The 25,378-nt window shown below is 65.9% G+C and overlaps 3 protein-coding genes across 5 annotated transcripts in view; 2 read left to right on the forward strand and 1 right to left on the reverse strand.

Annotated features, from left to right (window-relative positions):
- The window catches only part of PCSK4 (proprotein convertase subtilisin/kexin type 4), a 6,199-nt gene extending 3,499 nt beyond the window's left edge, over positions 1-2,700 (forward strand). The window contains exons 9-15 of the mRNA XM_034998666.1: positions 350-450; positions 530-633; positions 703-820; positions 1,058-1,237; positions 1,395-1,519; positions 1,810-1,932; positions 2,069-2,700. Of these exons, the coding sequence (XP_034854557.1) occupies positions 350-450; positions 530-633; positions 703-820; positions 1,058-1,237; positions 1,395-1,519; positions 1,810-1,932; positions 2,069-2,523 (1,206 nt within the window). The 3' untranslated portion in view covers positions 2,524-2,700. The remainder of the gene's footprint in view (positions 1-349; positions 451-529; positions 634-702; positions 821-1,057; positions 1,238-1,394; positions 1,520-1,809; positions 1,933-2,068) is intronic.
- A 1,478-nt stretch (positions 2,701-4,178) lies between these two features.
- Positions 4,179-10,546, forward strand: CUNH19orf25 (chromosome unknown C19orf25 homolog). 3 transcript variants are annotated; one of them, XM_034996856.1, is made up of 4 exons: positions 4,179-4,256; positions 4,511-4,642; positions 6,071-6,223; positions 6,335-10,546. In XM_034996856.1, exons 2-4 carry the CDS (start codon positions 4,513-4,515, stop codon positions 6,559-6,561), a joined length of 510 nt encoding a protein of 169 aa, XP_034852747.1. In that variant the 5' UTR covers positions 4,179-4,256; positions 4,511-4,512; the 3' UTR covers positions 6,562-10,546. The 3 variants fall into 3 exon arrangements, with proteins under 3 accessions (XP_034852747.1, XP_034852750.1, XP_034852748.1); XM_034996857.1 differs by having other exon boundaries at positions 4,208-4,248; XM_034996859.1 differs by lacking the exon at positions 6,071-6,223.
- Positions 10,450-24,934, reverse strand: APC2 (APC regulator of WNT signaling pathway 2). The gene is made up of 14 exons (XM_034996860.1): positions 24,794-24,934; positions 24,546-24,636; positions 24,251-24,431; positions 23,213-23,321; positions 23,017-23,130; positions 22,398-22,475; positions 22,133-22,231; positions 21,160-21,544; positions 20,680-20,775; positions 18,114-18,253; positions 17,571-17,648; positions 17,238-17,354; positions 16,716-16,930; positions 10,450-15,461 (listed from the first exon to the last, which is right to left on the reverse strand). Exons 1-14 carry the CDS (start codon positions 24,932-24,934, stop codon positions 10,517-10,519), a joined length of 6,789 nt encoding a protein of 2,262 aa, XP_034852751.1. The 3' UTR covers positions 10,450-10,516.
- Positions 24,935-25,378: the final 444 nt, after the last annotated feature.

Genomic DNA, 25,378 nt, shown 5'->3' on the forward strand with positions numbered 1-25,378 from the left:
CCCCTCCCTGACTGTCCCCTGCCCCTTCCCTCCTGTCCCCTGCCCCTTCCTGACTGTCCCTGCCCCTCCCTGACTGTCCCCTGCCCCTTCCTGACTGCCCTCTGCCCCCTCCCCGACTCTCCCCTGCCTCCTCCCCTCCTGTTCCCCGCCCCCCCCCACCTTCCCTCCTGCTCCCCACTTCCCTTCCTCCCAGGGCTGCCCCACGACACCCCTTCACACATTCTCCTGTCTTCCAGGCAGGGCTGGTTCCCCAGGGCCCTGTTCCTGGGGGCATCTCTGCGGTACCTTCTTGAACCAAGTCTGGGTTTTCGTGTGTACAGGCCCCCCACAGGCCCCTGTCTGCCCCTAGGTCACCACGGACCTGCACCACCAGTGCACGGACAAACACACGGGCACCTCGGCCTCGGCCCCACTGGCCGCGGGCATGATCGCCCTGGCTCTGGAGGCCAAGTAGGTGACGGAGGGGAGCCCGCTCACCACGCTCAGCCCCCAGCGTGGCCCCAGCTCACCCGCCCTCGCCTGCCCGCAGCCCGTTCTTGACGTGGAGGGACATGCAGCACCTGGTGGTCCGGGCGTCCAGGCCGGCACAGCTCCAGGCTGAGGACTGGAGGACCAACGGCGTGGGGCGCCAAGGTGAGGCAGGGCCAGCTGGAGGTGGGGCTGCCACGCCGCGGGGCGAGTGCCGACCGCCCTTCCGCGCAGTGAGTCACCATTACGGCTATGGGCTGCTGGACGCCAGGCTGCTGGTGGACACGGCTCGGACCTGGCTGCCCACGCGGCCCCAGCAGAAGTGCGCCATCCGGATCGTGCACACCGCCACGTGAGCGCCCTCCTCCACCGCCCTCCCCCCGCTGTGCTCGTCTGTCCTCTCCCTACACCTGTCATTACCGTGGGGGGTGGGGCTGGCAAACACGCGGGAGGCTGGTCCCGAGGCCTCTGCTTACTCATCTTCAAAGAAGAGGGTGCGCCCCGCGATCTGAGCCCAGACCCCACCTGCTGGCCGCCCATCCCCCAGCAGGCCCGCAGGAGGGGCCCTCACCCCCCACGCCACCCCTAGACCCATCCTGCCGCTGATGCAAGTGAGGAAGAACGTGTCGGCCTGCGCTGGCCGTGCCAGCTACATCCGCTCGCTGGAGCACGTGCAGGTGCAGCTCTCGCTGTCCTACAGCCGCCGGGGGGACCTGGAGATCTCGCTCACCAGCCCCATGGGCACCCGCTCCACGCTCGTGGCCATCAGGTACCAGGGCGGAGGGCCGGGCCTGGGGCAAACGCACACCGTGGGCTCAGGGCGCGTCTGGGTGGGTCTGCTCCGGCCAGACACCTGCCCCCCGTGGGAGCCCTCCCGGCAGCCAACACAGGGCCCGCTCCACCCCCCGCCCCGCCTTCTGTCCCAGACCCTTGGACGTCAGCGGCCAAGGCTACAACAACTGGATCTTCATGTCCACCCACTTCTGGGACGAGGACCCGCAGGGCTTGTGGACTCTGGGCCTGGAAAACAAGGGCTACTATTTCAACACGGGTGAGAGCTGCATGCAGGTTGGGGCCTCGGGCTCTGGAGCCGCCCGGGTACCCCACTGCCAAGGGGCTCCCAGTGGTCTCCCCGAGAGGCCGAGCTGGTGTGTCTGGCACATCGTATGTTCCCATCGGCGTTCGGTGCCCGGTGCACAGTGGGTGCTCAGCCTGGGCGCCGTCCGGGGCTGGGACTGCAGCTCGGGGTCGGGTGGCTGGGGAGAGGGGCCCAGACGGGCGGGACCAGGCTGCCAACAGCCTCTCCCCCTCTTCCCCACGCCCACCGCAACCCCTGCCCAGGGACGCTGTACCGCTACACGCTGCTGCTGTATGGGACGGCCGAGGACATGTCGGCGCGGCCCCCGGGCCCCCAGGTGACCAGCAGCGCGTGTGTGCAGCGGGACACAGAGGGGCTGTGCCAGGGTGAGTGCCTGACGTGGCCCGGCCCGCCTGCTGGGAGGCGGCAGCCGCGGGCAGTGTGCGTGTGCAGCCTGGGGCGGGAGGGCAGGCAGGGCGACGGGCCTCGGCCTCACCCCCCACGTGTGTGTCCCCGGCGCAGAATGCCACGGCCCTGCCTACATCCTGGGCCACCTCTGCCTTTCCTACTGCCCCCCGCGGTACTTCAGCCACACCCGGCAGGCAGTGACCGCGGGGCCGGGGCACTCGGCCCCACCCGCCCTGCGCGTCTGCTCGAGCTGCCACCCCTCCTGCTACACCTGCCGTGGCGGTTCCCCACTCAACTGCACCACCTGCCCCCCCGCCTCCACGCTGGACGAGCATCGGGGCTCCTGCTCCGGACCTGCCCCTCCCAACAGCACCCCTGGGCCCACCGCAGTGGCCCACCCCAGCTGCCACCATCGCCGAGCCCAGGCCGTGGTCCTGGCCTTGCTGGCCATGGCCTTTGGGAGCCCCTTCCTCTGCAGCGTCCTCTCCGTAGGCTGCCTGCCGCCGTGCGGGGGCCTCCCCCATCACCACCCCCGGTCTGGCTGCTGGCGGGAACCTAGAGACATCTGACGAGGGGCCAGGCACCGCTGTCTTGCTCCTTTGCTTCAGCTGGAACCGGGGCTGGGGCTGCGAGAACCTGCCCTGAGAAGGCCCTGGCTGATCACTGAGGCCCTCGGGCCAGGGGCGGCCTACATGGAACCCTGGACCGGAAATTGGCAGGTCCAGGGGAAAGAGAGAGAGAGAAAAGTCTAGTTACACAGTTTGGGGTGGGGGTGGGGTGGGGTGGGGCAGAGGTCAGGCTGTGACGACCATCCCTTCCCAGCCCCAGAAGTGGGGGGGAAGGGCAAGGGGAGCAAAGGACACCATCCAGAGTCTCAGGCACCACGTCTGACCTCAGAGTTTGCAAATAAAGGTTGAATAGGAGGTGCTAAGTCTGCGGTCTCCTTTGGGGAAGGGGCAGGCCCCCCATCCCCATGGCATGGTTGGGGGTTCCCTTGTGCCCACGTGGAAACTGTCTTCTCCCGGACATCAGGCCCCGCAGGACCCAGCGGCCCACAGAGGAAAGGGGGTCAGCCCAGGTTCCAGAGACCCCAGTTGTGGTGGGGGCCCAAGCCAGGTGGAGGGTTGCATTCCTAACTCCCTAAGTTCCCCTCCATCCTGCTCGGGGAGTTTCTCTTTAACACTGAGAATTCACAGAAGCGTGATTCTCAAATGCTCTTCCACCCACACGGGCGGCCCCGGGGACAGACCCCGAGCCCATGACGCTCAGGGAGGGACCCAGACACAGACGGCCACACGGGGTGTGAGTCCACGTGGGTGACACGTCCAGAGCAGGCTCATCCACGGACGGAAGGGGGCTCGTGGGGGCCGGGAGCTGTGGGGGGTACAGAGAGTGACGGCAGATGGAGACATGGCTTCCTTTTGGGGAGATGGAATGTTCTGGAACTAGACTATAGTGATGGTTGTACCTACTTCTCAAAACCACCGAATTGCACACTTTACACAGGTGGACTGTACGGTGTGTAGCTTACATGCAATAAAGCTGTTAAAAGGCACAGTGGGGCGCCTGGGTGGCTCAGTCCTTAAGCGTCTGCCTTTGGCTCAGGTCGTGATCCCAGGGTCTTGGGATTGAGCCCCGCATCGGGCTCCCTGCTCAGCGGGAAGTCTGCTTCTCCCTTTGCCTCTCTCTCTCTCTCTCTCTCTCTCTCTCTCTCTCTGACTCTCATGAATAAATAAAACATTAAAATAAATAAATAAATAAAAAATAAAAGGCACAGACCCGCCCTCTGCTCAGCCTGTCTTCCCACCCTCTACGTCAGGGGAGGAGCCCAGGCGGGAGGTGTTAGGGACCGGAGGGGCGACGCCGACCTGCGTCCGGCGTCCCTGGCCAGCTCCCCGGTTACTGGCACAGTCACCCCCTTGCACGGGTAGTAACTGTGTTCCCACGACAGCCACGTGGGTTCTGCGCCCTGTCCCCTTTTGGCAGAAAACCAGTACTCCGTGTTTTGTGACGCAGCGAGGGGAGCCGGGACAGGACCCCACGCCCACTCCATGCTCTTCCAGGACCCGCGAGCCGGGGAGGCTGAGGTCGCGTACTTCTCGGTCCGGTCTGACGGGACTGGGACCCTCGCGGGCGCGGCCCCTTTAACAGGGGGCGTGGCCTCGCGACGAGGGGCGGACAGGAGCCAGAGGAGGCAGGAAGTGTGCGCCGCGTGCCTGGGGGGCGGGGCCGCGCTGCGACCGGAAGCGGAAGTGGGTTTTCAGCGGCGCTGGCCGCTCTGTACGCGCGCCAGGGTGAGGCGGTAGGTGCGCTCGAGGCTTTCACGGGGAAACTGAGGCAGAGATGGAGCCGGGCGCTGAAACCCCTGGCCCCATGCTGCCGGTCGTTGGGAGGGCCAGAGGCGAAGCGAGCCCGAAGGGGTGGGACAGAGCGGGGCGGGCTTCCCCGGGAACGGGGCTCCGGCGGGTGTGTAGGAGTTTGCTGGGCGGGAGGAAGGGCCCAGGAGAAGGCCGAGAGGTGGACGCCCCGGTCAACGTCCTTTTCTCTCGCCGCCAGGGATGGGGTCCAAGGCCAAGAAGCGAGTGGTGCTGCCCACGCGCCCGGCGCCCCCCACGGTGGAGCAGATCCTGGAGGACGTGCGGGGTGCGCCCTCCGACGACCCCGTTTTCGCCGCGCTGGCCCCGGAAGGTACGAGCAGGGGAGGGACGACCCTGCCCCAGCAGCAAGGGGCGGGGGGGCACACCCCAGCCCCAGCCCGGGCAGCAGGTCCCTTGAAGCCGTGGGATTACGAGCGCCATCCGTACCGCTCTGAGCTCGCTCTGCACGCCCGTGAAGGGGGGCGCACGGATCGGCCCGCGCCGCGGCCACATCCCGCTCGCCGCCTCTTCTCTACAGCCTGGCAGCTGAGAAAGCAGTTTTCCGGCGCGGCCGGCTCAACTGGGGGAGCCTGCGACTCGGTCTGGGGTCGAGCCCCGCGCCGGGTGTGGAGATTAAAGAAAAAAGAATGGATTTTTCATTTTCAGCTGCGGGGGTGAGAATGCGTGGTGACAAGGGAAATGCAGGAAGTGGGGATCTCAGGGCCAGGGGTCGAGTGGGCACAGAGCCATGCCCATGGCGTGCATGCCCGGCGGCCGCCCTGGAGGCGTGTGGCAGAGGGCGCATTGGGACGGCCAGCCCAATGCGCCCTCTTTTGTATGCCCGGCCTTTTGTGGGAAGCCTTCGTCCACTCCTGGTTCTGAAGACAGAAGCATTGGGCGTACAGCAGTCGGGTGAATTTTGTGTTCTGCTTGGTGGGGTTCGTGTATTCGTTCATCGGACAGTCACAGAGACCGTGTTCTGTTGGCCAGGGCTACTGTTCGGAGCCCTGGGGCCAACGGGATGGCCGAAAGTGCACGCCCTCGGGTTACGCTGGTGGAGGACACGTTCACCATTAGTCTGGGAAACTGGAGAGGCTAAGAAATGCTCTGGAAATTTTATTTATTTATTTATTTAGATTTATTTATTTATTTGCGAGAGCGAGAATGAGAGAGAGAGCATGAGGGGGGAGGGTCAGAGGGAGAAGCAGGCTCCCCGCCGAGCAGAGAGCCCGATGCGGGACTCGATCCTGGGACTCCAGGATCATGACCTGAGCCGAAGGCAGTCGCTTAACCAGCTGAGCCACCCAGGTGCCCTGCTCTGGGAATTAAAAAAAAAAAAACTACGTAATAGGAAAAATTTGGTGCTTTGCTCCATGTGGCTGTATTTCATGTGCTCAAGAGCCACTCGTGGCTGGTGGGTGGCTCTCTATCGGACCGGAATGTTCTGTTGCACGGGGCAGCCCCACAGCGCGTGTCCACCAGCGTTCCCAGGGAGGGGACACTGAGGCCCGGGGTACGCTAGGGCCCACAGAGGGGGAGCTTGCCTGTGACCTTGCATGTGTGTTGTGTGGCCTGTGTCCCGCCTTAGTACCGACGCAGGTCAAAGACCGGGGAACCAGGCAGGGTGGAGAGCATCTCGACATGCCTTTGGGCGGCCTGCAACCCTTGCTGTCCTGCGCTGCCCTCCCCGGGCCTGTGCTGTTTTAGGAAGCAGGGGCGCAGGGACCTGGGCCACCTCCCTGACTGTTGGATTTCACAGGGTTGCGCGGCCAGGGAGGAGGTTTGGGGAGGCGCGACGCAGCATCTGGCTCTGAGAGCGGCGTGGGAGCCAGCCTGCTCTGTGATTCCACCATGGGGTCGCCGCCCTTTGCAGGAGTGGAGGCCGATACCCAGGCAGGGCCTCAGGATGCAGGTGCCAGGCTTTTTCAGTGATCCATCCCCTCCAGTGGCGTGCTTTGCTGAGGGGATAAGCTGTGTCCTCTCCCCGCCCCTCCCTGACCCGTGTGCCGTGTCCCGTCCCCAGACTCCCTAGGCCTCTCCGGGAGGGCGGAGGACACGGAGGCCCAGCGGGAACAGCTCTACCAGCAGAGCCGAGCCTACGTCACCATGAATCAGCGGCTGCAGCAGGCGGGCGCTGGGCTGAAGCAGAAGTGTGAGGAGCTGTGGCGAGCTGGTGAGGAGCTGGAACGCGACGTCGGCCAGGTGAAGCAAGTGGCGCTGCCGGGAGCCATGGCTGCCTCCTTGGGCTGAGCGGTCCGCCTGCTTGCCTGCCCTGGGCAGGGCGCCCCCCGGCTCCCCGTGACACCTGACCTGGCACAACTTAGGCCCCCGGGTCCCGTGGTCCGGGCGTGCCCGGTACCCAGAGAGCCCCCGGGACACAGCCGGGCACGGGCGCCTCTCTGGGGGTCAGGCCTGGGACCTGGTGTGGATGCTGCTCACCCCGGGGCCGTGAATCCCAGACTGGACTTCACGGGGGGTCCCCAGCACCCGAGGGCCAGGCCGTCCACCCTCCTCTCCTTCCCTCTGGGGACCCTGCTTCCCCGCATCGTCCCCAATAGACTGAGCTGGTGGGACCCACTCTGCTGCCTCTGTCCATCTCTGCCTGAACTGCAGGGCCCCCGAGATTCCCGAGGAGGCCGGGGGTTCTGTTCCCTCCACCACAGTGGCTGTGGCTATGAGAGGAGCTTTGCCCGGCAGGGCCCAGATGTGAGATGGGGCCTCTGGCGGGTGCCGCCCCTGAGGACCCCGAGCACCCTGACCTAAGGTGTGGGCGCTCCCACAGGGCAGGTTCATGGTCGGGGTGCGGGGCCGGCCTGGGAGCTGTGGGACTGCATCACACGGGGCTCCTGGCCCATGTCCCACACGAGCCCTTGTTGGCTGCCTCCATCCTGGCAAGCTTCACCTGTGGGTGGGTGTGGGGCCGTGGAACAGAAGCAGATCTTGAAAGGGGTTTTTCACCCTAGAAGACAGACTTTGGGAAGACCAGGGCAACAGTGTCTGCAAGAGGCATCACAGAAGCCAGGCTGCTTGGGGGTATCCCCACTGAGCCCCTCAGGGGCAATCTGCTCAGAACCTGGTCCCCTGCACAGTGCCTCTGTGAGCTGCCCCTCTCCTGGGGTCCCTGGAAGCTCCGGGGCGGCATGGTGGGGCGTCCGGAGGTGTTTCTCTTTCCCTGAAGAAGGGGAGTCTGCTTAAGCCTGAGAGACCCCTAAAACGGAACCAGAAAGGAGGCCTGCGGGCACAGGTGTACAGAAAGCCCAGGCTTGGCTCCCGAGATGGCAGTGGACGCCAAGACTGCCCTGTCCAGGCTGGGCCCCCTCGCACATCAGCACCCTTCCACAGCTAACAGCCCGCCCGGTGCGAGGCGCTTCACCCCTCCCTGCTTGGCCCTGGTCTCCAGGCGCTGCCTGACTCTGGGGTGCTGTCTGCTCTCCGGAGCCCCCCCGGGGGTCAGGCGGGGGCGCGCTTGCTGACCTCCCTGTGCTGCCATCCCGGGGCCAGGCCACACTCCAGCTCTGCCTCCAGGGGCCTGGCCGAGGAGGATTTCTGAAGGGTGTCCTAGCGGGTCGGCTCCTGGCGGAGGCCAGGCCCCTCCAGCCCCACCGCACCCGCACCCGCTTGGAAAGAGCCACAGGCAGCGGGGCGCGGTTCGACAGCTGGGTTTATTAAAGGTGCACGTAAGACGCCTGGTTCTGCGGGTTCCTTCGGCCAGACGATGGCTGTGTGGTTAGTGGGGGCAGCTGGGGCTGTATTTACAGAGGCTCTGTAGTGCTGCAGAGATGAGCAGAGATGCAGGGGACAGACCCAGACGGCCAGGCTCGGGCTGGGGGCGTGTGGCCGCCAGCCGGGTGACGGGTGGGGGGCAGCAGGGGTGAGGTAATGCCACGCCAGCAGGTAGCCCCAAATTCAGCACCCAGCTAGTGGTGGTGTCCGTCCGGCCCGGGGTCCAAAGTCCCAGGCCTGGGCTCCCAGGCGTCCCCGTCGGGCTTGCCCCAGGAGGGCTCCAGAGGCGGAGGGGCCCTTCACGGTTCCCTTGGCAGGTGGCTTGGTTGGTCCTTCAGGTCCTGAGACCTCAGGCGTCCAGCTCCCGACTCGGGTTGATTGTCGGTGGCCGCCACCTGCCGCCGCCTGCGCAGGCTGGATGATGAGGTGTGGCTGTGCCCCCACGCGGGGGCTGGGAAAGGCAAAAGTGGCTGCCGGGCGTGGACGGGACATGAGCCCCCGGGGTGCCGCCGAGGTGGAGCTGCCCTCCTGCCCTGCCTGTGGAGACGATATGCCCGCGGCCAGATGGGCGCAGGCAGCAGTGAGGGAGGGTCCGGAAGCACAGGTCTCTCCCCCGGGCATGGTGGTCTCTCCACTCGCCCAAGAGGTAGCTCTGGGAGTTCTCCCCACGGCCCACGTGGGGGAAACTGAGGCACAGAGCAGCGGAAGCACTGCCCAGGGTCTCACAGTGCACGAAGCCGTGGGCCCCATGGCCGGATGAGCTGGTGGTGGGTCCGCTGCTGCTTCCCTCCCCCCCCAGGCCGTCACGGGAGCACCTGCCCCGTGGAGATGCAAGCACGATGTCTGGCAGTCCCCAAATCCAGAAAGGAGCTTGGAGGAGCCCCAGTCCCAGCCCTCCAGGCTACAGTGGGGACCGCGACTGGCGGTTTCTGAGAAGAGTCTGAGACACTCTGGTGTGTCCCCAGGGGCGGGCTGTGGCCGTTCGCAGCTGGCTCAGCCACCGTCACCGCCTCTGCTGCTGGCCACCCTGCCTCCTGCCCGTGGGCCCTCTCCGGCCAGGCCCCGGCTCCTGTCACACGGGATGGGGCGTTGGTGATGCAACATGACAGCAGCAGGGTGTCCGTGGGGTCTGGGATCAGCACGGCTCACGAGGGTTTCCCGTGGGGACGGTCAGCCACAGGAAACACTTCGGGTAATGGGGCGGGACAGTGGTGTCTGCGGGTGGGCCTCGCCACGCGCGCCTCCTCCAGAGAAGGGACGTCGGTGGCCGCGTCCTGTCTGCCCGAGCATTGGCTCGGGCGCGGCGGCTGTCATGGCAGACCCGCTTGCCGAGAGCAGCTGCTCCCCAGAGCCTCCGTGCGCAGGAAAGAGGTCGTTGGCTCTTTCTGCAAGGAGGTGCCCTTGGAGCTGACCCCGAACACGTGCGCGCACGACCCCTGAGCGGCCTGGCGGCGGGAGGGGAAGAAGTGAGGCCTCGGGGTTCGCTGTCCCTGCGTCTGTCCGAGTCTAGCACCCGGTGGTCAGCATCCCCCGCGCCCGCTGCTGCAGTGCTGTCCCGAGGCGGAGATGGTGCGCCTGGCGCAGAGCCCAGGGAGCCCAGCGCTGTGTGTGGAGCGAAGGAGAAGGGAATCGAAAAGCTGGCGGCCGCCTTCGGGTACATCCCTCCACACGCTTCCTCCCACAGGTGCGCTCGCAGACCCTGGCGTCGTCCCAGCACCCGCACAACCCCCGGAGGGTCGCCCTGCGACGCGCCTGGACCTCCGTCCCACTGCACCGTGCCCAGCTCCGGGGCCCCCCTTCCCCCGGCCAGGGCTCCGTCTGCGCCTGCCGCTGACGCACCAGCCCGTCCCTGTTCGTCCAGGCTGCTCCGCCTCCCTAGGCGGCGCTGTCTGGGGCGGGGGCTTTGAGTCGGGCTCAGCCGCTCCCTACCCCCACACTCCCCAGCTGGGGCTGAGAAGGCAAACAAACCCACAAAGCCATCATTAACCAATTACCGGGCCTCCAAAATTACAGGCTTTGTCCCCGTGTAGGCTGGCCCCCAGCTGGCAGGCGCTTGCTTAATGGGCCACCCTCCCCAGCCCTGTCCCCCACCTCGGGCGGGCTCTGTCACCTTCCTGCGGCTCCTGACATGGGGGGGGCTTGCTGAGGCTTGGGCCCAGCGGAGCTCGGGGCCCTGGAGCGTGCTGCAGAGGGTGGTCCAGGCTGGGAGGGTGGTCTCTGCGTGGGGGCCAGGCTGGGGCCAGACGGCCTCGCTGTGCGCACTCCAGGCTGGGACTGGAGGTCCAGCCGGCAGCCCTGTTCCCTCCAGAGCCCCCACAGCACGGAAGCAAGCGTCTGTGCGTGAGATGTGAGGCCAGTTCAGGCTGCAGTGGGGCTCCAGGGGCGCGGGCTCTGGTGGGTAGAGGGACCGTGGAACCACCCTCCAGGCGGCCAGACCAGCCCTTGGCCTGGAAAGGATGTTCTAGAAGGCGGGCCCTGGCCGCTATTCCAGGAGGCTGGCGGGGGCAGCGGTGGGGGCTTTCTCTGCAGCCAAGTCAGTGGTGGCTGCCACCATGGGGCTGGGCACATAGTTGAAGGGGGAGACACGGGCTGAGCGGCTGGGGGAGCCATGCCGGCTGGCAGGAAAGCCCCCTGCAGCCACCCCCAGGCCCTCATGGACAAAGGGAGCAGAGGTGGGCGCCTTGGTGGGACCGGGCCCGTCCACATCGCTGCCAAGGAGGGCCGTGGGGCCGCTGACCGGGGCCTGGGGGGGGGCCCTGCTTTCCAGGCTCGGAGACGTGCTGGAGTTGGTCTTAGCGGCAGCAAAGTCCTCCGTCTGGACCACGGCATCGCTGGTCTTGCGCTGTGGGGGGCCGCTGGGGCCCTCCTCAGACGGGGCGCCCATCAGTGGCAGGGCAGTGGCGGGCAGCGTGCTCCGCAGGATGTGTGGAACGTCCTCGTCCCGGATGCGACGCCACGTGGTGCCCGGCGCCGCCACCCTTGGCAGCGGCCGGGCCTCCCCATCGCTGCTGCGTCGGGCAGCGTCGGTGGTGGGCCCGGGGGCAGCCGCGTCGGGCCTGCGGGCCACGCTGATGTGCGGCAGGGAGGCGTGGCGCTTGACCGTCTCGGGCCGTGCGGCCGGGGTGCGGACAGGCAGGCGGGACAGACTCTCGGAGCTGGGGCGCCGGGCCGGCCGCTCGCTGGGACTGGGCCTGGCCACGGGGGCTCGCTGGGGGACCGGAAGCTGCCGGGGGGTTGCCCGCAGCTCGTCGCAGCGTGAGGAGCACAGGAAGACAGCAGGCAGCGCGGGTCGACTGCGGCGGGGTGAGCCGCCCTGGGAGGCGGGGGGCGCAGCCTCGGGGGCGGACAGCTCCGATCGGCGGCGGCGCAGCAGGCCCGGGGACTCCTTGATAAAGGTCAGCTGCCGCCGGAAACCCGAGCGGTCGGAGGACTCGCTGCCGCTGGAGCGGGCGGAGGCCACGCGCACCAGGCCCAGGCGGCCCCCTCGGGCGCCAGGGCTTCCTTCAGCTGCTGCCCGACCCCGGGGGCCTGGCTCTGGGGCTGCCCTGGCCAGGGGTGGCGGCCCCCGCCTGGCTGGCCTCTGCATGAAGGGGATCCGCACAGGTGACTTCTGTGTCTTGTGCTGCTTGGACAGCAAGGCCCGTGTGGGTGTTTGGGGCACCAGAGATGCCCTGGGGCCGGGGAGGGGCCCTGCGGCCTGGGCGCCTGGGGGCGGCCTCCTCGTAGGGGGCTGGGAGGCCGGAGAGGCCGGGGAGGAGCCGGATGAGGGGGCCTTGGCCAGGCGGGCGGGTGGTGTGGCGCTCCTCTGAGGAGGGCTCAGCGCCGCCAGCTCCGAGATCTTGCCTGGCCGGTGCAGGCTTTGAGACCGCTGCTGCCCGGGGCTGGGGGTTTTGGCGGGGGCTGCTGGCTGCGCAGGACTCGGGGGTGCCATCTTCCTTGGTGCCATGCAGGCGCCAGCGTGGCCTCTGGGCGGGGCCCGGGGGGCCGGGCTGGGCATATAGATCACGGTCCGTCCCCGGAGCACGGCCGGCACCCTGCACGCGGTCTTCTGAGCACCGCGCAGCTTCTCGGGGCCCCTGGCGCTGTGCTGGGCCAGGGCCGAGTCCCGCTTCTCCGGCCTCGCGGTGCTGCCCGCCGGGCCCCCCGCCTGCAGCCGCCGTCCCTTCCGGTGCAGGGGGGGCTGCAGGGTGGAGCTCCCGGAGAGCCCGGACCCGGACAGGATCGAGTCAGACCCAGACGAGGCCTCGTGGGTGGCCGCCGCCGCTGCCTGGTGCAGCCACGTGACAATGGAGTTGGCGCCCTCCTGGATGGCACGCCACTCGACGCTGTCAAGGTCTGAGGCATGGTCTGAGCTCGCCGCCTCATCCCCGCGCTCCCGGAGCGCCTCTGCTGGCCGCGCAGCCTGGGGCTTGCGGCGCCGTGGGCCCGATGCCTGCAGCCGGCGCCTGGGCACCGCGGAGCCAACGCAGCGCCGGAGCAGGCCCGTCTCCGCCCGCGGGCTCGGGGGGCCGTTACGCGCACCCCCAGTGCCTGGCACCTTGTTGGCCGCTGGCTGGGGAGCATGGGGCCGGCTGGCCGGGGGCTCAGGGGGCTCAGGCTCGCTGAGGGAGCTGGCGGAGGAGCTCAGGGAGTAGCATGGTGGCGTCTCGTCGGCGATGAGGCTGGGCTGGGCGCGGGCGGCTGGCGTGGCCTTGGGCGTGACCTTGGGCAAGGCCTGCACCTCCTTCCTGCCGGCCTGGTGCTCTCTCCTTACTGCACGGGGGATGGCTGACGCCCGCCGCGGGGTCACCAGCGCCTCGGAGGGCTCCTCATCGGAGTCGTTGTCGTAGAAGCAGTACACGGCCTCCTCGGTGGGCGTCGTGAGGCACAGTGACTGCGGCGCCCCGTCCCCGCGCGCAGGGATGGGGCGGGGGCTGGCCCGGTCCGTGCAGGCGCTCGAGGGCCCGCGGAGGGGCAGCTCCAGCCCCCCCCGGCTCCCGCCTGCCCCGCGGGCCTGCTCTGTGCTCCGGCCCGCACCCCGTGCCCTGTGCCTATGGCCCGTGGCCTGCCCGGCCGGGGCCTCACGACCTGCGGGCTTCTGCCTGTCCGAAGGCCCGCCAGGCGGGTCCCTGGGAGGTCCCTGCAGTGTCTCGTCACTGAGTGAGGTGGCACTGGAGAAGGTGACAGGTGTGCCCTCGGCGGAGTCGGTGCAGGAGTCTTCCACCCGGGCGGGGGCAGGCACCAGCATGTAGACGGGCACGGGCAGCGCGCGGCGGCCGGGCACCAGGGCCGAGGCCACCTTGCGGAGCCGGGCGGGCACCGCCGCCCCCAGGCACTCACGCAGCAGCTCCAGCTCCTGGTCGGCGGCGGCCGGCCCCTCAAGGCAGCCCCCAGCCTCGTCCCGCCGGCGGTGCCCAGCAAAGTGCAGGCCAGGCCCGCCGCCGCCGCCGCCGCCACGCTCGGGGCAGGCCGGGGGCAGCAGCCGCAGCTCCACGTCCTTCTGCACGTAGTGCTCGTGCAGGGCCAGCGCGCTGAGGCTGGAAGCACAGGAGAAGTTCTCGTCGGGCTTCTCCACGGTGAAGCGCACGCTGCCCGCGTCCAGCTCGGACGGAAGCCGGCAGCGCTCGCGGCGGTCCGCGATGTCCAGGAAGCGCTTCACGTAGCTCTCCCACTGCAAGCTGAACTGGGTGCTCTCGCGCTCGCCGGGGGGCACGGGGACCAGCGGGGGCGTCTTGCTGCGGCTGGGTGGCATGGTCTGCCCGGGGCTGTCGGGCAGCTCGCTGGGGCTGACCGTGCCACTGCCCAGCCCACTGCACGGGTCACTGGGGACAGAGCTGGCGATGGACGGGCTCTCGAAACTGCTCAAGGAGCTCACCGAGCTGCAGCGGCTCAGCACGAGCGGCGTCTCCTGCACGCAGTTCTCCGAGGAGCTGGACGGCGTGGTGTCCTCGACCCCCAGGCCCCGGCCCCTCTGGGGTGCCGGGATGGCCACGGGCAGGGAGGCGGCCCCGGGCCCGAGCCAGGCCCCGTCCAGGTCTGCCTTGCCAGGTCCCGCCTCCTCCAGCCCCTCGAGGGACGAGTCACTGTCCAGGTCCCCGGCCTCACTGGGGCCTGGGTGGCCAGCCGAGGACAGCGAGGACAGGGAGCTGCAGCGGGACAGGCAGAGTGGGCCTGTGTCTACCAGCTTCTCCGGCACCTTGCTCAGGCCGTCCGTGGGCAGCCAGGCCTGCTTCCGGGCTCCGGGGGCCAGGGGCCCCATGCCCGCCCTGGGGTGGCCCTCGAAGAGCGGCACGTGCTGGTAGGTGGGCGACAGCTTGATGGTGCGCACGCGGGCGTCGGCGGCAGAGCTGTCCCGGGACGCCGGCTCCTGGCTCCCCGGCAGATGGAGGTCCAGCCGGCTGGGCCGCACCTGGTTGCACGGGGGCCCCTCGCGGTGCTCGGCCAGCACGGCCAGCGGGCAGGGCCGTGTGTGCTCGCGGGGACAGCGCCCGTCACCGGTGCTGCCGCTGTTGAGACTGTCGTTGGAGAGGCTGGTGTGGGCAGCCTTGAGCCGCAGTAGTGGGTGGGCACGGCTGCCAGGCTCCGGCCGCCTGCCCTCGGGCCGCCGGCAAGGGGAGCAGGACTGGGCCCGGCCTTCGCGCGGCACCTCCTGCCCGGGGTCCCCAGAGCTGAGGCTGAAGCTGTCGTCAGACGAGGTGTGTAGGGCGGAGATGTCCTCCACCAGCCGGTCGATCCGCGCCACTGCCAGTGCCAACTTGGCCTTGGCCCTGGCCGCCACGGCCCCCTCCCCGCCGGCCTCCTTCTCCGCCTCCGGGCCGCTGCGGCGGGCAGGCGGGGCGCGGGCCAGCGCCTGCCCCTGCAGGAAGGGGCTCCCCAGGAAGAGCGACAGCACGGCCGGGCTGGCAGGCTCCGCGGTGGCGGCTGCCGCAGCCAGGGAGGGCGCCTCGTCGTCGTCAAAGCAGCCCGAGTCCGAGGCATAGTCCCGGGCCAGCCCGTCCAGGTGCCGCAGGGACGGCAGCGGCTTCTTGGAGGCGGCGTCCGCCTCGGCCTCGGCCTCGGGCAGGCCCTGCTTCTCCAGGTGGTCGAGCGCCTGCGCCAGGTGCCGCGTGTCCAGCTCGGCCTCCAGCGCCCGCTGCTTCCGCACGTACAGGCTGGGCGCGCACGCGCCGGGGGACACGGCCGCGGCTGTGCCCTGGTATTTGGCGGGCCGGTGCGCCAGCAGGTTGCGCAGGGCGGCGGCGCTGCCCATGGCGATCATCTTGTGCTTGGAGTGCACCAGGTTGCGCAGCATGCCCACGGCGCCCAGGTCCCACAGCAGCTCCTGGTCGCGCGGGCTGCGGGCGGACAGGTTCCAGAGCGTGCCGCAGGCGTTGCTCACGATGGTCAGGCTGTGGGACGTCAGGTGCTGGAGCAGCGTCTGCAGGCAGTTGTGGTCCCGCAGCACCTGTCTGCAGGGGGGGCGGGGGCGGGGGCGGGGGAGCGTCAGGCCGGCCCCGCCCCGCCCCGCCCCGCCCCGCCCGCCCGCCGGGACAGGGGGCCAGACTTAGCAAACACCAAGGCAAGGCGCCAAAGTAACTGTACATTTCAGAAAACGGAATACATATTTTCTAAAATATACATATTAAAATAATAAATTAATACTATCTTTTAATGTAAAATTGACTTTATCTCATTTTAGCATAACCACATCTGGTAATATTTCGGATATACTTACACTGAAGGCAAGTCTTATCTGTTTTTAAAAATGCTAAGTATTGTTAATTAGCAGTATTACGTAGTAAATAAATGTTTTATTGACTTTAATAAATAAAATCTTTAGCACAAGTATAGCCCATGCCATATTTGGGATATACTTACACTAAAAATAAATGTTATGTATTTTCCTACATCAAAAACATTACTGATTATCATCTAATAAATACTACTTTATTTTGATAAGGGATGAGTACTTATTAATACTATTTATAAAAATTTTAATAAAGAATATTTATAACTAATATTTAGAAAGTAATACATATTTGTATTTTTTTTTAAAGATTTTATTTATTTATTTGACTGAGAGAGACACAGCGAGAGAGGGAACACCAGCAGGGGGAGGGGGAGAGGGAGAAGCAGGCTTCCCGCCGAGCAGGGAGCCCGATGCGGGGCTCGATCCCAGGACCCTGGGATCATGACCTGAGCCGAAGGCAGTCGCTTAACCGACTGAGCCACCCAGGCGCCCCATATTTGTATCTTAATAAGTTAGTTTAAAATTTAGTATAAGTGGGTGCCTGGGTGGCTCAGTTGGTTGGGCGACTGCCTTCGGCTCAGGTCATGATCCTGGAGTCCCTGGATCAAGTCCCGCGTCGGGCTCCCTGCTCGGCAGGGAGTCTGCTTCTCCCTCTGACCCTCCCCCCTCTCATGCTCTCTATCTCATTTTCTCTCTCAAATAAATAAAAAAATCTTTAAAAAAAAATAAATAAAATTTAGTATAAGTATACCCCACACAAGGTTTGGGATACACTTATGCTAAAAAATTTAGTCCCTAGGGACCAGTCGGGACGGTCCCGTTCTCAGCACAGAGCAAGGCTTGTTCTCGGTTCGCAGCAGAGTGGGCTCTGCCCTCCCAACCCCAAACTGCGCCCCGGCGTCCACCTCCCCGCAGTGCCCGCGCTCCACCCCCTCCTCGCGCCCCTGGTGGCCGCGGGCTGGGAGGGGCTGACCTATAGTCCTCGCGGGTGGCGATGAGGCTGGACACATTGCGCAGGATGCCGCCGCCGCTCTCGATGATGGCCAGGGAGTTGCTCTGGCACTTGTAGGTCAGCGTGCTCACCAGGAAGCCCAGCGCGCCGTCCACCTGACAGATGGCCGCCTTGTTCTCAGTGCTGTGTGCTGACAGGTTCCACAGGGCGCTGAGCACGCTCTTCAGGGTAGACTCCTGGACACAGAGCGGGGGAAGAAGGGGGTCAGCCCCACCCACGCCGCCCTCCCCGTCAACATGTGCACAAAGGGCTGGGAGGAAAGGCACCCAAAGGACCTTGACATGCAGGGTTGGAAGCCCCAGGTGTGGACCACCTGCTATGCGGTGCACTGTTTGACTTGATTTCCCCCAGAGATGGGGAACTCACCCCCTCCCGCAGGTCTCCCTGCCCTGTGGCTGGCACTGAACAGCCCTGGCCGCTCCCTCTTCCTGCGGCCGGGGTGAGCCCCTCCTGCCCCCAGCCCCAGCTCCAGCTGGCACCCACCTTGGAGGCTCGTAGAACACACTGCATCAGAGCAGTCATGCTGCCGACCTCCCTCAGCACCTTCTTGCTGTTGATGTCGGCCCGCCAGGACAGGTTGCGCAGGATGCTGGACACCACCTGGGCCGGGGCAGAGAAGGGGCAAGGTGGACCTAGGGCCCAGGCTCCCATCCTCCACCCCTGCGTCAGGCGGGGCTGGGGACAGACTGGAGGGGACGCCCCTCACTGGAGACCCACCATACCCAGGGGAGAGGGCGCCTTGCTGGCAGAAAGGCCTCAGGCAGTGGGACACCCTGCAGGGCGCTCCTGGCGCCACGGCCCACGCCAGCCAGGTACCTGGTGGAGCTCTTCGCTCTCGGAAGCCAGCTGGGCCACAATGGCCTCCATGCAGCCCCGGCGGGCACACAGCGTGGCCTGTTGGTGTGAGAGAGGGAAGTCCTGTCATGCCAGGCGGGGCAGGGGGCATGAAGCAGACCACCCCCACCTCCAGGCTCCCTCCTCTGCTCACTGAGCACCTACTGTGTGCTAGAGCCCAGCCCCCACCCTCACTGACGAGTGTTGAGGGGGAGGGACAGCCGTCACCCTGTTGCTCCGTCGAGGTAACTGAGGCCCAGACCAGCATGGACACCCAGCCCCCTGGTCCAGAGGCCCCATTCTCGGCAGCGTTGGCCCCAGAGCAGCCGACAGGATGGTGGCCTGGCAGATCGCATCCAGACACCAGCCTTCTGGGCCCCACCAGCCCTCTCTGAGCCTCAGTCTACCCACCTATAAGTTGGGGACAACTGTCCCCACCTCTCAGGGCTGTTTTGAGGCTGGGGAGAGGGAGGCTCGAACCGGGACAGCGCTGACCCTGCCCACCCTCTGGCCGGCCCCAGGCACCTTGTTGGCGACATCCCCAAAGGTGAGGTTGGTGAGGGTCATGCCAGCGTATCGGCGTAGGGCGAGGTTGAGCGGGTCCCGCGTCATCTTGTGCATCTCGTAGTCAACCTGCAGCAAGTCCGCTACGGCCTGCAGCCCACCTACGGGGGTGCGGGGAGGGGCTTGGCGTGGCTGCGGACAGGTGGGGGGCCCTGCCCACTGCCGGGCACCCCAAACCACCCACCTGCCTTCTTCCCGGCCTCAGATGCCCTCTGCTCCCTCCCACCCACACCTGCCCTGCTCAGGTCCCCCTCCCCAGCCTCCAGGGCTCCTTGCCAGCTCCCGGGCCTTTGCACGGCTGTTCCCTCTGCCCGGAATGCTCTTCCCTGCTATTTGCCCAGGTTCCTGTCTCTACTCCCAGCTCAAGTCACTTTCTCAGGGAAGTCCCCCAACATCCCACATGAGAATTCCCTCCGGACCACGAGCCACGGAGGGCAGGTTGTGGATGGCCCGTGCTCAGGAGCTACTGTGGGGGAAAACGAATCGGGGGAAATGGTCAGTGTGGAGAGAAGGGAATGCAGCAGCAACACAAGCATGAGAAGCCCCATCTCCACCATCTCCCCATCGCAACGATGATGGGGGCAATGCCAGCGTCCCTGGGGCAGGAAGTTAGTAGCACGCATCTAAAAACTTCCAAAGTACACCTGCCACATGTTCAAGCAGCATGGCTCACAGCGGCCGAAAGGTGGACACAGTGTGTCCGTCCACAATGCAACATTCCTCAGCCGCGAAAAGGCGGGACGCCCTGATACCTGCTACCGCATGGGTGGACCCCGAAGACTTTCTGCTTGAGGGTGTTTGTGTGAAATAAGCCAGACCCGGAAGGACACATCCCGCAGGACCCCACTCCCAGGAGGTCCCCAGAGGAGTTCCGTCCACACAGACAGAGAGGAGAGGGTGGGAGCCGGGGCTGGGGAGTCTGTGCTTCGTGGGGACAGAGTCTCCGTGTGGGGAGATGGAACGTTCTGGAGACAGAGGGTGGGGGTGGGGAGTCCGTGCTTCACGGGGACAGAGTCTCCGTGTGGGGAGATGGAACGTTCTGGAGACGGAGGGTGGGGGCGGTCGCAGGACAGGGTGAGTGTGCTTCATGCCACTGAGCTGTGCGCTTAGAGACGGTTATGATGGCAAATCTTATGTACATTCTACCACAATTTAATTTCTTTGTAAGTAAGCTCTACACCCAACGTGGGGCTTGAACTCACGACCCTCAGGTTAAGAATCACACACTACTGACTGAGCCAGCCGGGCACCCCTAAAAATTTTAGTACATAATTATAAGCTATTTCAGGGGATGCTTCCAAGGCCTTTCACGCTCCTGAACGTGGAAACCCCACTGCTGGAAACCCACAGGAAGGACACGAACAAGAACAGGCAGACAGTGCTGTGAACTCAGCTGTGGGTGGGACCACCTGGCTAGGGGGTCCTGGCGGACATGGCATGCAAGTGTTTTGCCCTTGGGACCCCTGTATCCTCCAAACGTTTTCGAGGACCCCCAAAGAGACTCTGTTCCTGTGGGTGAGAGCTGGGCATACGCACCCTGCTGGAAATTAAAAGGAAGCCTTTTTAAACCCCAGAACATACAGCCCAGTGGTCCTCAGAGAAGGAGCATCTGGAAAACGCCCAAGAGAAGACCGGGGTGGGAGATGCAAATCACATCTTGTGTCCTTATCAAAAGAACTGCGACCTTGGGGACCTCTTAGAAGGGCCTCAGGAACCCTCAGGGGTCCTGGGCCACACTTTGAGAACCAGTTTCATATGAAATTCTGTGTGTCCACAGTCCAGGTGTTCAAGGTCAGAGGGGGATACGGTGCCAACAGAAATTCCCCGTGGCGGCCTCGCACCGGCTGGCGGGAAGCGCAGCCCAGGGGCACTCGATCCTCCTGGGTTTAGACTGCGTTCTGGGGCACCTGTGTGCAGGCGTATCGTGCACGGGGTGGGCCGAACCACCCCCTCCTCTCCCCCCACCACAGGAGAGCTTCAAAGGGAAGGTAAGACGCCGCTGCCTGCGACCGGCTCCTAGCTACTGGGCACACGCGGTCTCCAGATTGGGGGTTTTATCTGGGTGGCTTGCTTCCTCCAGAGGGTAAATTCCTAGCTGGGGGGGGCGGTCCTCAAAAGTGCGCACATTCATAAAGTATCTGCTGGAGCCAAATGCCCCTCCAGCGCGCCTGCACTCGGGTGCCCCCCCCGGGGGCTGCGAGCACCCACTTCCACACAGCCAACCACAGGAACGGGGTCTACCCTTTGGGCGCTTTGACCACCTGCTGGGTGAGAAGCGTATCTCATTTTGTAATCACGACAGTGAAATTGAGCATATGGATGCGATGTTTGAGCCTTGCTATTGGGTCTTTCACCTTTACTCTTGGTTTCCTCAGCAAAGTCACCTCCCTGTTCTCTGAGCCCCAGCACCTTGGTGGCTAAAAGCCGACCCTGGGTGGAATGGGGGCCAGCAGCCCCCCCCACCCCCCCCACCCCCCCGCCAGTCGGGAGGCGGTGTGTAGTCATGGAGGAGGGAGGGGGCACTCACCCAGCTCGTTCATGGCACGGCGGTATTCCTCATCAAAGGACAGCTTCATCACGGCGCAGGTGGCCTGGCAGATCTGAGGCTCAATGGGCACCGGGGCTGTGGGCCACAGGGCGGGTCAGAGCCCCCGCCCTCCTGGTGGGTCCCTGCCCCTCCCTGCCTTCACCCCACAGGCTTGCAGGGACCCCGGAGCTTTTCAAACCGCCGCCCGCGGAGCACATGGGGGGCCCTCCCAGAGCAGGGCGGCCTTACCACACCTGTCCAAAGCCAGGACAGAGGGTGCTGCCCACCCCCGGGATTGCAGAGGGGGATGACGCAGTGCCTGGTGCTAAGTACATTTTGGCAGCGTTTTTGTCATGTATTTGTAATGAGCTGTAAAAACTAGCAGTCTCAAACTGCACCCCGCTTGCAAGGGTCCCCCGGAAGTTAGCCAAGGTCCCCAGAAGGCCTCGGCCGGCGCACAGGCGGCCCCCACGTGCTCACCGCCGCCGTTGCCGCCTTCGGCGCCGTCCCTGGCCTGCAGCCAGTCCCAGCACGTCTCACAGTAGGCCCGGATCTGCTCCAGCACGTGCAGGACGCGCATCTCCTTGCGCGCCAGGCCCTGGTCCGGCTGCGAGAAGACAATGTTGTGCAGCGCCGCGTTGGCGCGCATGCGCGCATCCTTGGCTCCCGGCGCCCCGGGGCTCCCGTTCCGACCCCCCGCGCCAGCCTCGGCGCCGTGCAGGATCTGCAGCAGCAGCGGCAGGCACCCCGAGCGGCGCATAGCCACGCAGCTCTCCGGCGAGCTGGACATCGCCAGCAGGGTGCGGGCCGTGTCCTCCTGGTCGCGCGTCGCCAGCATGGACAGCAACCAGAAGACCACCTCCACCTAGGCCGGCAGGGGATGGAGTCAAGGCGCGGAACCCCGCCCAGCTCACCCGGCCCCAGCCAGGGCAGCCCCGCACCCCCGGTGAGCGGCGCAAACACAGTGAGAGTCCTGTGACCCCAGCCCAGGAGAATCGCCTGCTCAGCCCGACCCCCCTCGCCCTGCATCCTCCCGGGGGCCAGCGCACACACCTGGCGAGGTGGGTGGCAGGCGTCAGCCAGCACTGAGTGCCCCCAGTTCTGGAGGGCCAAATGCCCACCCTGTCGTCCCTCACTGGGTACTCCTGTGGGTGACCTCCTATGTCTAAGGCTAGAGTGTCCCCCCCCACACACCCATAGGACCGCTATCCCCCACCCACCTTACCGGCCTGAGACCACATGCTGGCCCTGCCGGTCTCAGCACACACCCCACCCAGGCTCGCCCTTCCACACCTGGGGACACTTTATGAGACGGAGGAGGGCGGGTCCCCCACATCTGACAGAGACGCGGGAGGGACCCATCTCACCATGCACCTCAACCCGGCTGGCCACCCACACCCCTCGCACCTCAACCCACCCGCCTGGCCCCCAACAAACCTAGATACCCCCTCACCTTGCTGTTGCCCGGCTGAGGGACACCATCCTCAGGGTGCGTGGGGACCTCAGGCTCTGGATCCTCATCCACCGGCACTGACTTCACCGCCAGCAGGGCCTGTGCGGAGAACGCCAGGCCCGGGGGGTTCGACTGGGGAGCACCCCACAAAGCGCCCAGACCAAGACGATGTGGGTGGGGGCTACGGGCCCATTCCTGCACCCCGGGCAGGGCCCTGCCTGGACCCGTCACCACCCCAGGGCCCTGGCTCCACCCATCCCAGTACCTGGGGCTCGGTCTGTTGCACGCGGTCCTGCGCGGACAGCAGTTCCTGATCGATTTGCTCCAGACGCGAAGCGCGGATCTGAGCCCAGAGAAAGGTGCACGCTGGGGCTGACCCCGCCCCGGCCCTGGCTCCGCCCACTCCCTGCTATGACCCCACCCACTGCCCAAACCACACTTTGACGTCTGACTCTGCCCTGGCCCCTCCCCTGGCTCTGATCCATCCTATTCCTCTATGCGGCCCCACCCGCTCTAAACCCCGCCCTGTTACCTGACTCTGCCCACATCCCGGCCCCACCCATGGTCCAACCCCAACCCAGACTGACTCCACCCACTCCCTCATTTGGCCCCGCCCACTCCCTGATCTCGTCGCGTCCACTGACCGAGGCCCGGGGCTCGCTCACATTCGGTTCCGCCCAGTGTCCGCCCCCTGCCCCCACCTTTCTCGGACTTTGCCCTCTGGGCCCGGCTCTGCCCTTAGACCCCTCCGCCCCCCACCCCACAAAGGGCTCTAGCTCTGGCTCCGCCCCCTGAGCTAGACCCCGCCCACGGCAGTCCCTGCCCGCCGGGTAATGCAGACTTCCCCGCACCCGCTCCGCGCCCGGCCCCGCCTACCGCCTCACCTGCGCCCGCTGCACCATCTCGTCCGAGGTGCCGAAGCGCTCCTCCATCAGCGAGCGGATGTGCTGGGCCTCGAACTCCAGCTGCTGCCGGATCAGGTCCATCTGCATCGAGAACTGCTGGGGGGGGGGGCGGGCCGCGGTGAGGGCGCGTCCGGGCCCGAGCCCCCCCCACCCCCGGCCCCCGCCGGCCGCTCACCGTCTCCACGTGCGGGAGCTCGTCCAGGCGCTTGGACAGGCCCTGCAGCTGTGAGTAATACCAGAGCTTCTCCTTCTCCTCCTTCTCGATCTCGTTCAACAGGAAGCACCTGGGGGGGGGGGGGGGGAGTGGGGGGGCGCAGCTCGCAGAGGGGGGGCCGTCGTGCATGCGGTGTTTGCCTTGATGTGTAATCACTTGTTTCAGGGACTGGGGTGGGGGGCAGAAAATCAATTCAAAGGAGAGACGCAATTCCTTTATAAGTTCTGGTCCCCGGAGAAAGGCTCTGAGGGGGCTGTTCTGCCCCCAACCCCTCTCCCGCACTTGCTAATCTCCCTCTAGCCTGCAAAGACCAAGTCAGGCTCAGGTTGCTCCAGGCCCAAGTCTCGCTCTGAACAACCCTGTGGGGAGACACTGCTGTTCCCATTGTACAGAGCTCCAAGGTTAGGCTCTGTGTCTTTTTTTTTTTTCCTTTAAATAAAAACTTACTGACTTTAAATAATTTTGCCTATGTTCCATATAATTACAGGGCAGAAGTCTGAGGCTGGTAGGGGTTAGGAGACTCGCTTGAGGTCCCACAGCACAGCGCGGACAGGACTCCAAGCCGCTCCTGAACTGCCCCATCTGACCCCACACAACCCAGCTGAGCGGAGCTGGGCGCCTGGGCCCCGCTTTCCTCTGCTGGCCACGGGCCCGGGTTTCCTGGGCCACAGCCCCTCTCTCCACAAAGGCTGCCTTGAACCCTTCTGGCTCCAGTCCTGACCCTGGCAATGGACACAGCCCTGTCCCTGGTGAAGCCTGCATACTGGGGACCCCTGAGGGTATCTCCCGGGAGCCTCCCTCTTTGCGAGGAACGCCCCCTCCTTTGTCCTCCAGAGTCCACTGGACCCGGAAAGGGGGAAGACACGCCACAAGCAGCGAGTGTGGGCAGGGTCGACTCAGGAGGCGGGTGGGACGCATGCCGGTGGGCCAGTCAGGGGCCCGGGTAGCGGGGGCGGGGCTGGCTGAGGGCGGGGCTTCCCGCCGCCCGGGGTCTCTCACCGTTCCCGGTCCAGTTCCTCCAGCAGCCGGATGGTAGCCCGGCTCAGCTCCCCAGAGCTGTCCTTAGAGGGCCCAGAGCCGTGGACGGGACTTTCTTCGGGGGTCCGCGCAGTGGGCTCGGGGCCTAGGGCTGGGGACTGGGACTTGAGTTTGTACAGGCTGGTCATGTCCATCTGCAGGGCTGTATGGGCATGGAGGGAGAGGGCGAGGTCAGCGCCGCTTCCTGCCCCTCCCTCTGGGGGCAAGCTGGAGATTGCCCCAGCGTGCAGAGGGGGCCCCCAGGCAGGGCCCTCACCTTTCAGCTGCTCCAGGACCTCGGTCTGCCCCAAGGACACCAGCACTCCGGCCTCCTGTTCCAGCTTGCCCTGTAAGTGCTTCAGGACCTCCTAAGGGGGGGCGGGAAAGAGCACCACCAGCATAAGCCCACTGCCTGGGCTGCCCGGGGCCACCCCCACCCTGAGATGCCCCAGCCGGGCCGGCCGGCCTCTAGGTCCAACCTCCTGGTGTTTGTGCCTGTAACTGCAGCCCCAGCCCCACCCGCACCTTCATGCCGGATGTCTCCGTCTCTAGCTTGGACAGGTGGCTGGAATTGTCTTGCAGCTCCTGCCTCAGGTGACTGTTCTCGGCCTTCAGGGCCTCCACCTGCCGCACCAGCTGCTCGTAGGGTGCCACGGAGCTCGCCATCTTCAGCTCCTGCAGTGCCTGGGGCCACAGGTCAGAAGGTTCACCCAAGGGCCTAGGGAGGGCTGGCCCCTGATCGAAGTCCCAGCCCTCCCATCCAGTCCTGGGGTGAGTCCCAGCAGGAATGCCTGGTGTGGACCGCTGCAGGCCTGGCCCCGGACACATGCGGCATGGCCAGTGGAGAGACAGATGGTGACAGATGTGGGCAAAGCCATGGGATGGACGTCGAGACACACGGCCCAAACGTGCCGCTGGCCAGCAGACACAAATGCATGGCCGTCCTCACTGCCGGGCTCCCAGACACACATGCTGACAGCCCAGGCCCTGACCCACAGAAACGCAGCTGCCCAGAGGGCCTGGGCAGACCACCCGCTGGCACAACCGAGGGACAATAAAAATGCTGTGCCTGCCAACAAAAAGCAGCTCAGAGAGCAATGGCCAGGCTGA

This window comes from Mirounga leonina, unplaced genomic scaffold (genome assembly GCF_011800145.1).
Source record: "Mirounga leonina isolate KUSES-001 unplaced genomic scaffold, KU_Mleo_1.0 Mir_94, whole genome shotgun sequence".
NCBI lineage: Eukaryota > Metazoa > Chordata > Mammalia > Carnivora > Phocidae > Mirounga > Mirounga leonina.

What these genes read in the sequence shown, in the direction of transcription:
- CUNH19orf25 (XM_034996856.1), top strand. Translation starts at nt 4,513, where the DNA reads ATGGGGTCCAAGGCCAAGAAGCGAGTGGTGCTGCCCACGCGCCCGGCG. An exon ending in CGCCGCGCTGGCCCCGGAAG is followed by an intron (nt 4,643 to 6,070) that starts GTACGAGCAGGG and finishes TGGATTTCACAG; the next exon opens with GGTTGCGCGGCCAGGGAGGA. An exon ending in GGCAGGGCCTCAGGATGCAG is followed by an intron (nt 6,224 to 6,334) that starts GTGCCAGGCTTT and finishes TCCCGTCCCCAG; the next exon opens with ACTCCCTAGGCCTCTCCGGG.
- APC2 (XM_034996860.1), bottom strand. Translation starts at nt 24,934, where the DNA reads ATGGCGAGCTCCGTGGCACCCTACGAGCAGCTGGTGCGGCAGGTGGAG. An exon ending in GGTCCTGGAGCAGCTGAAAG is followed by an intron (nt 24,432 to 24,545) that starts GTGAGGGCCCTG and finishes ATGCCCATACAG; the next exon opens with CCCTGCAGATGGACATGACC. An exon ending in GAGGAACTGGACCGGGAACG is followed by an intron (nt 23,322 to 24,250) that starts GTGAGAGACCCC and finishes CCCCCCCCCCAG; the next exon opens with GTGCTTCCTGTTGAACGAGA.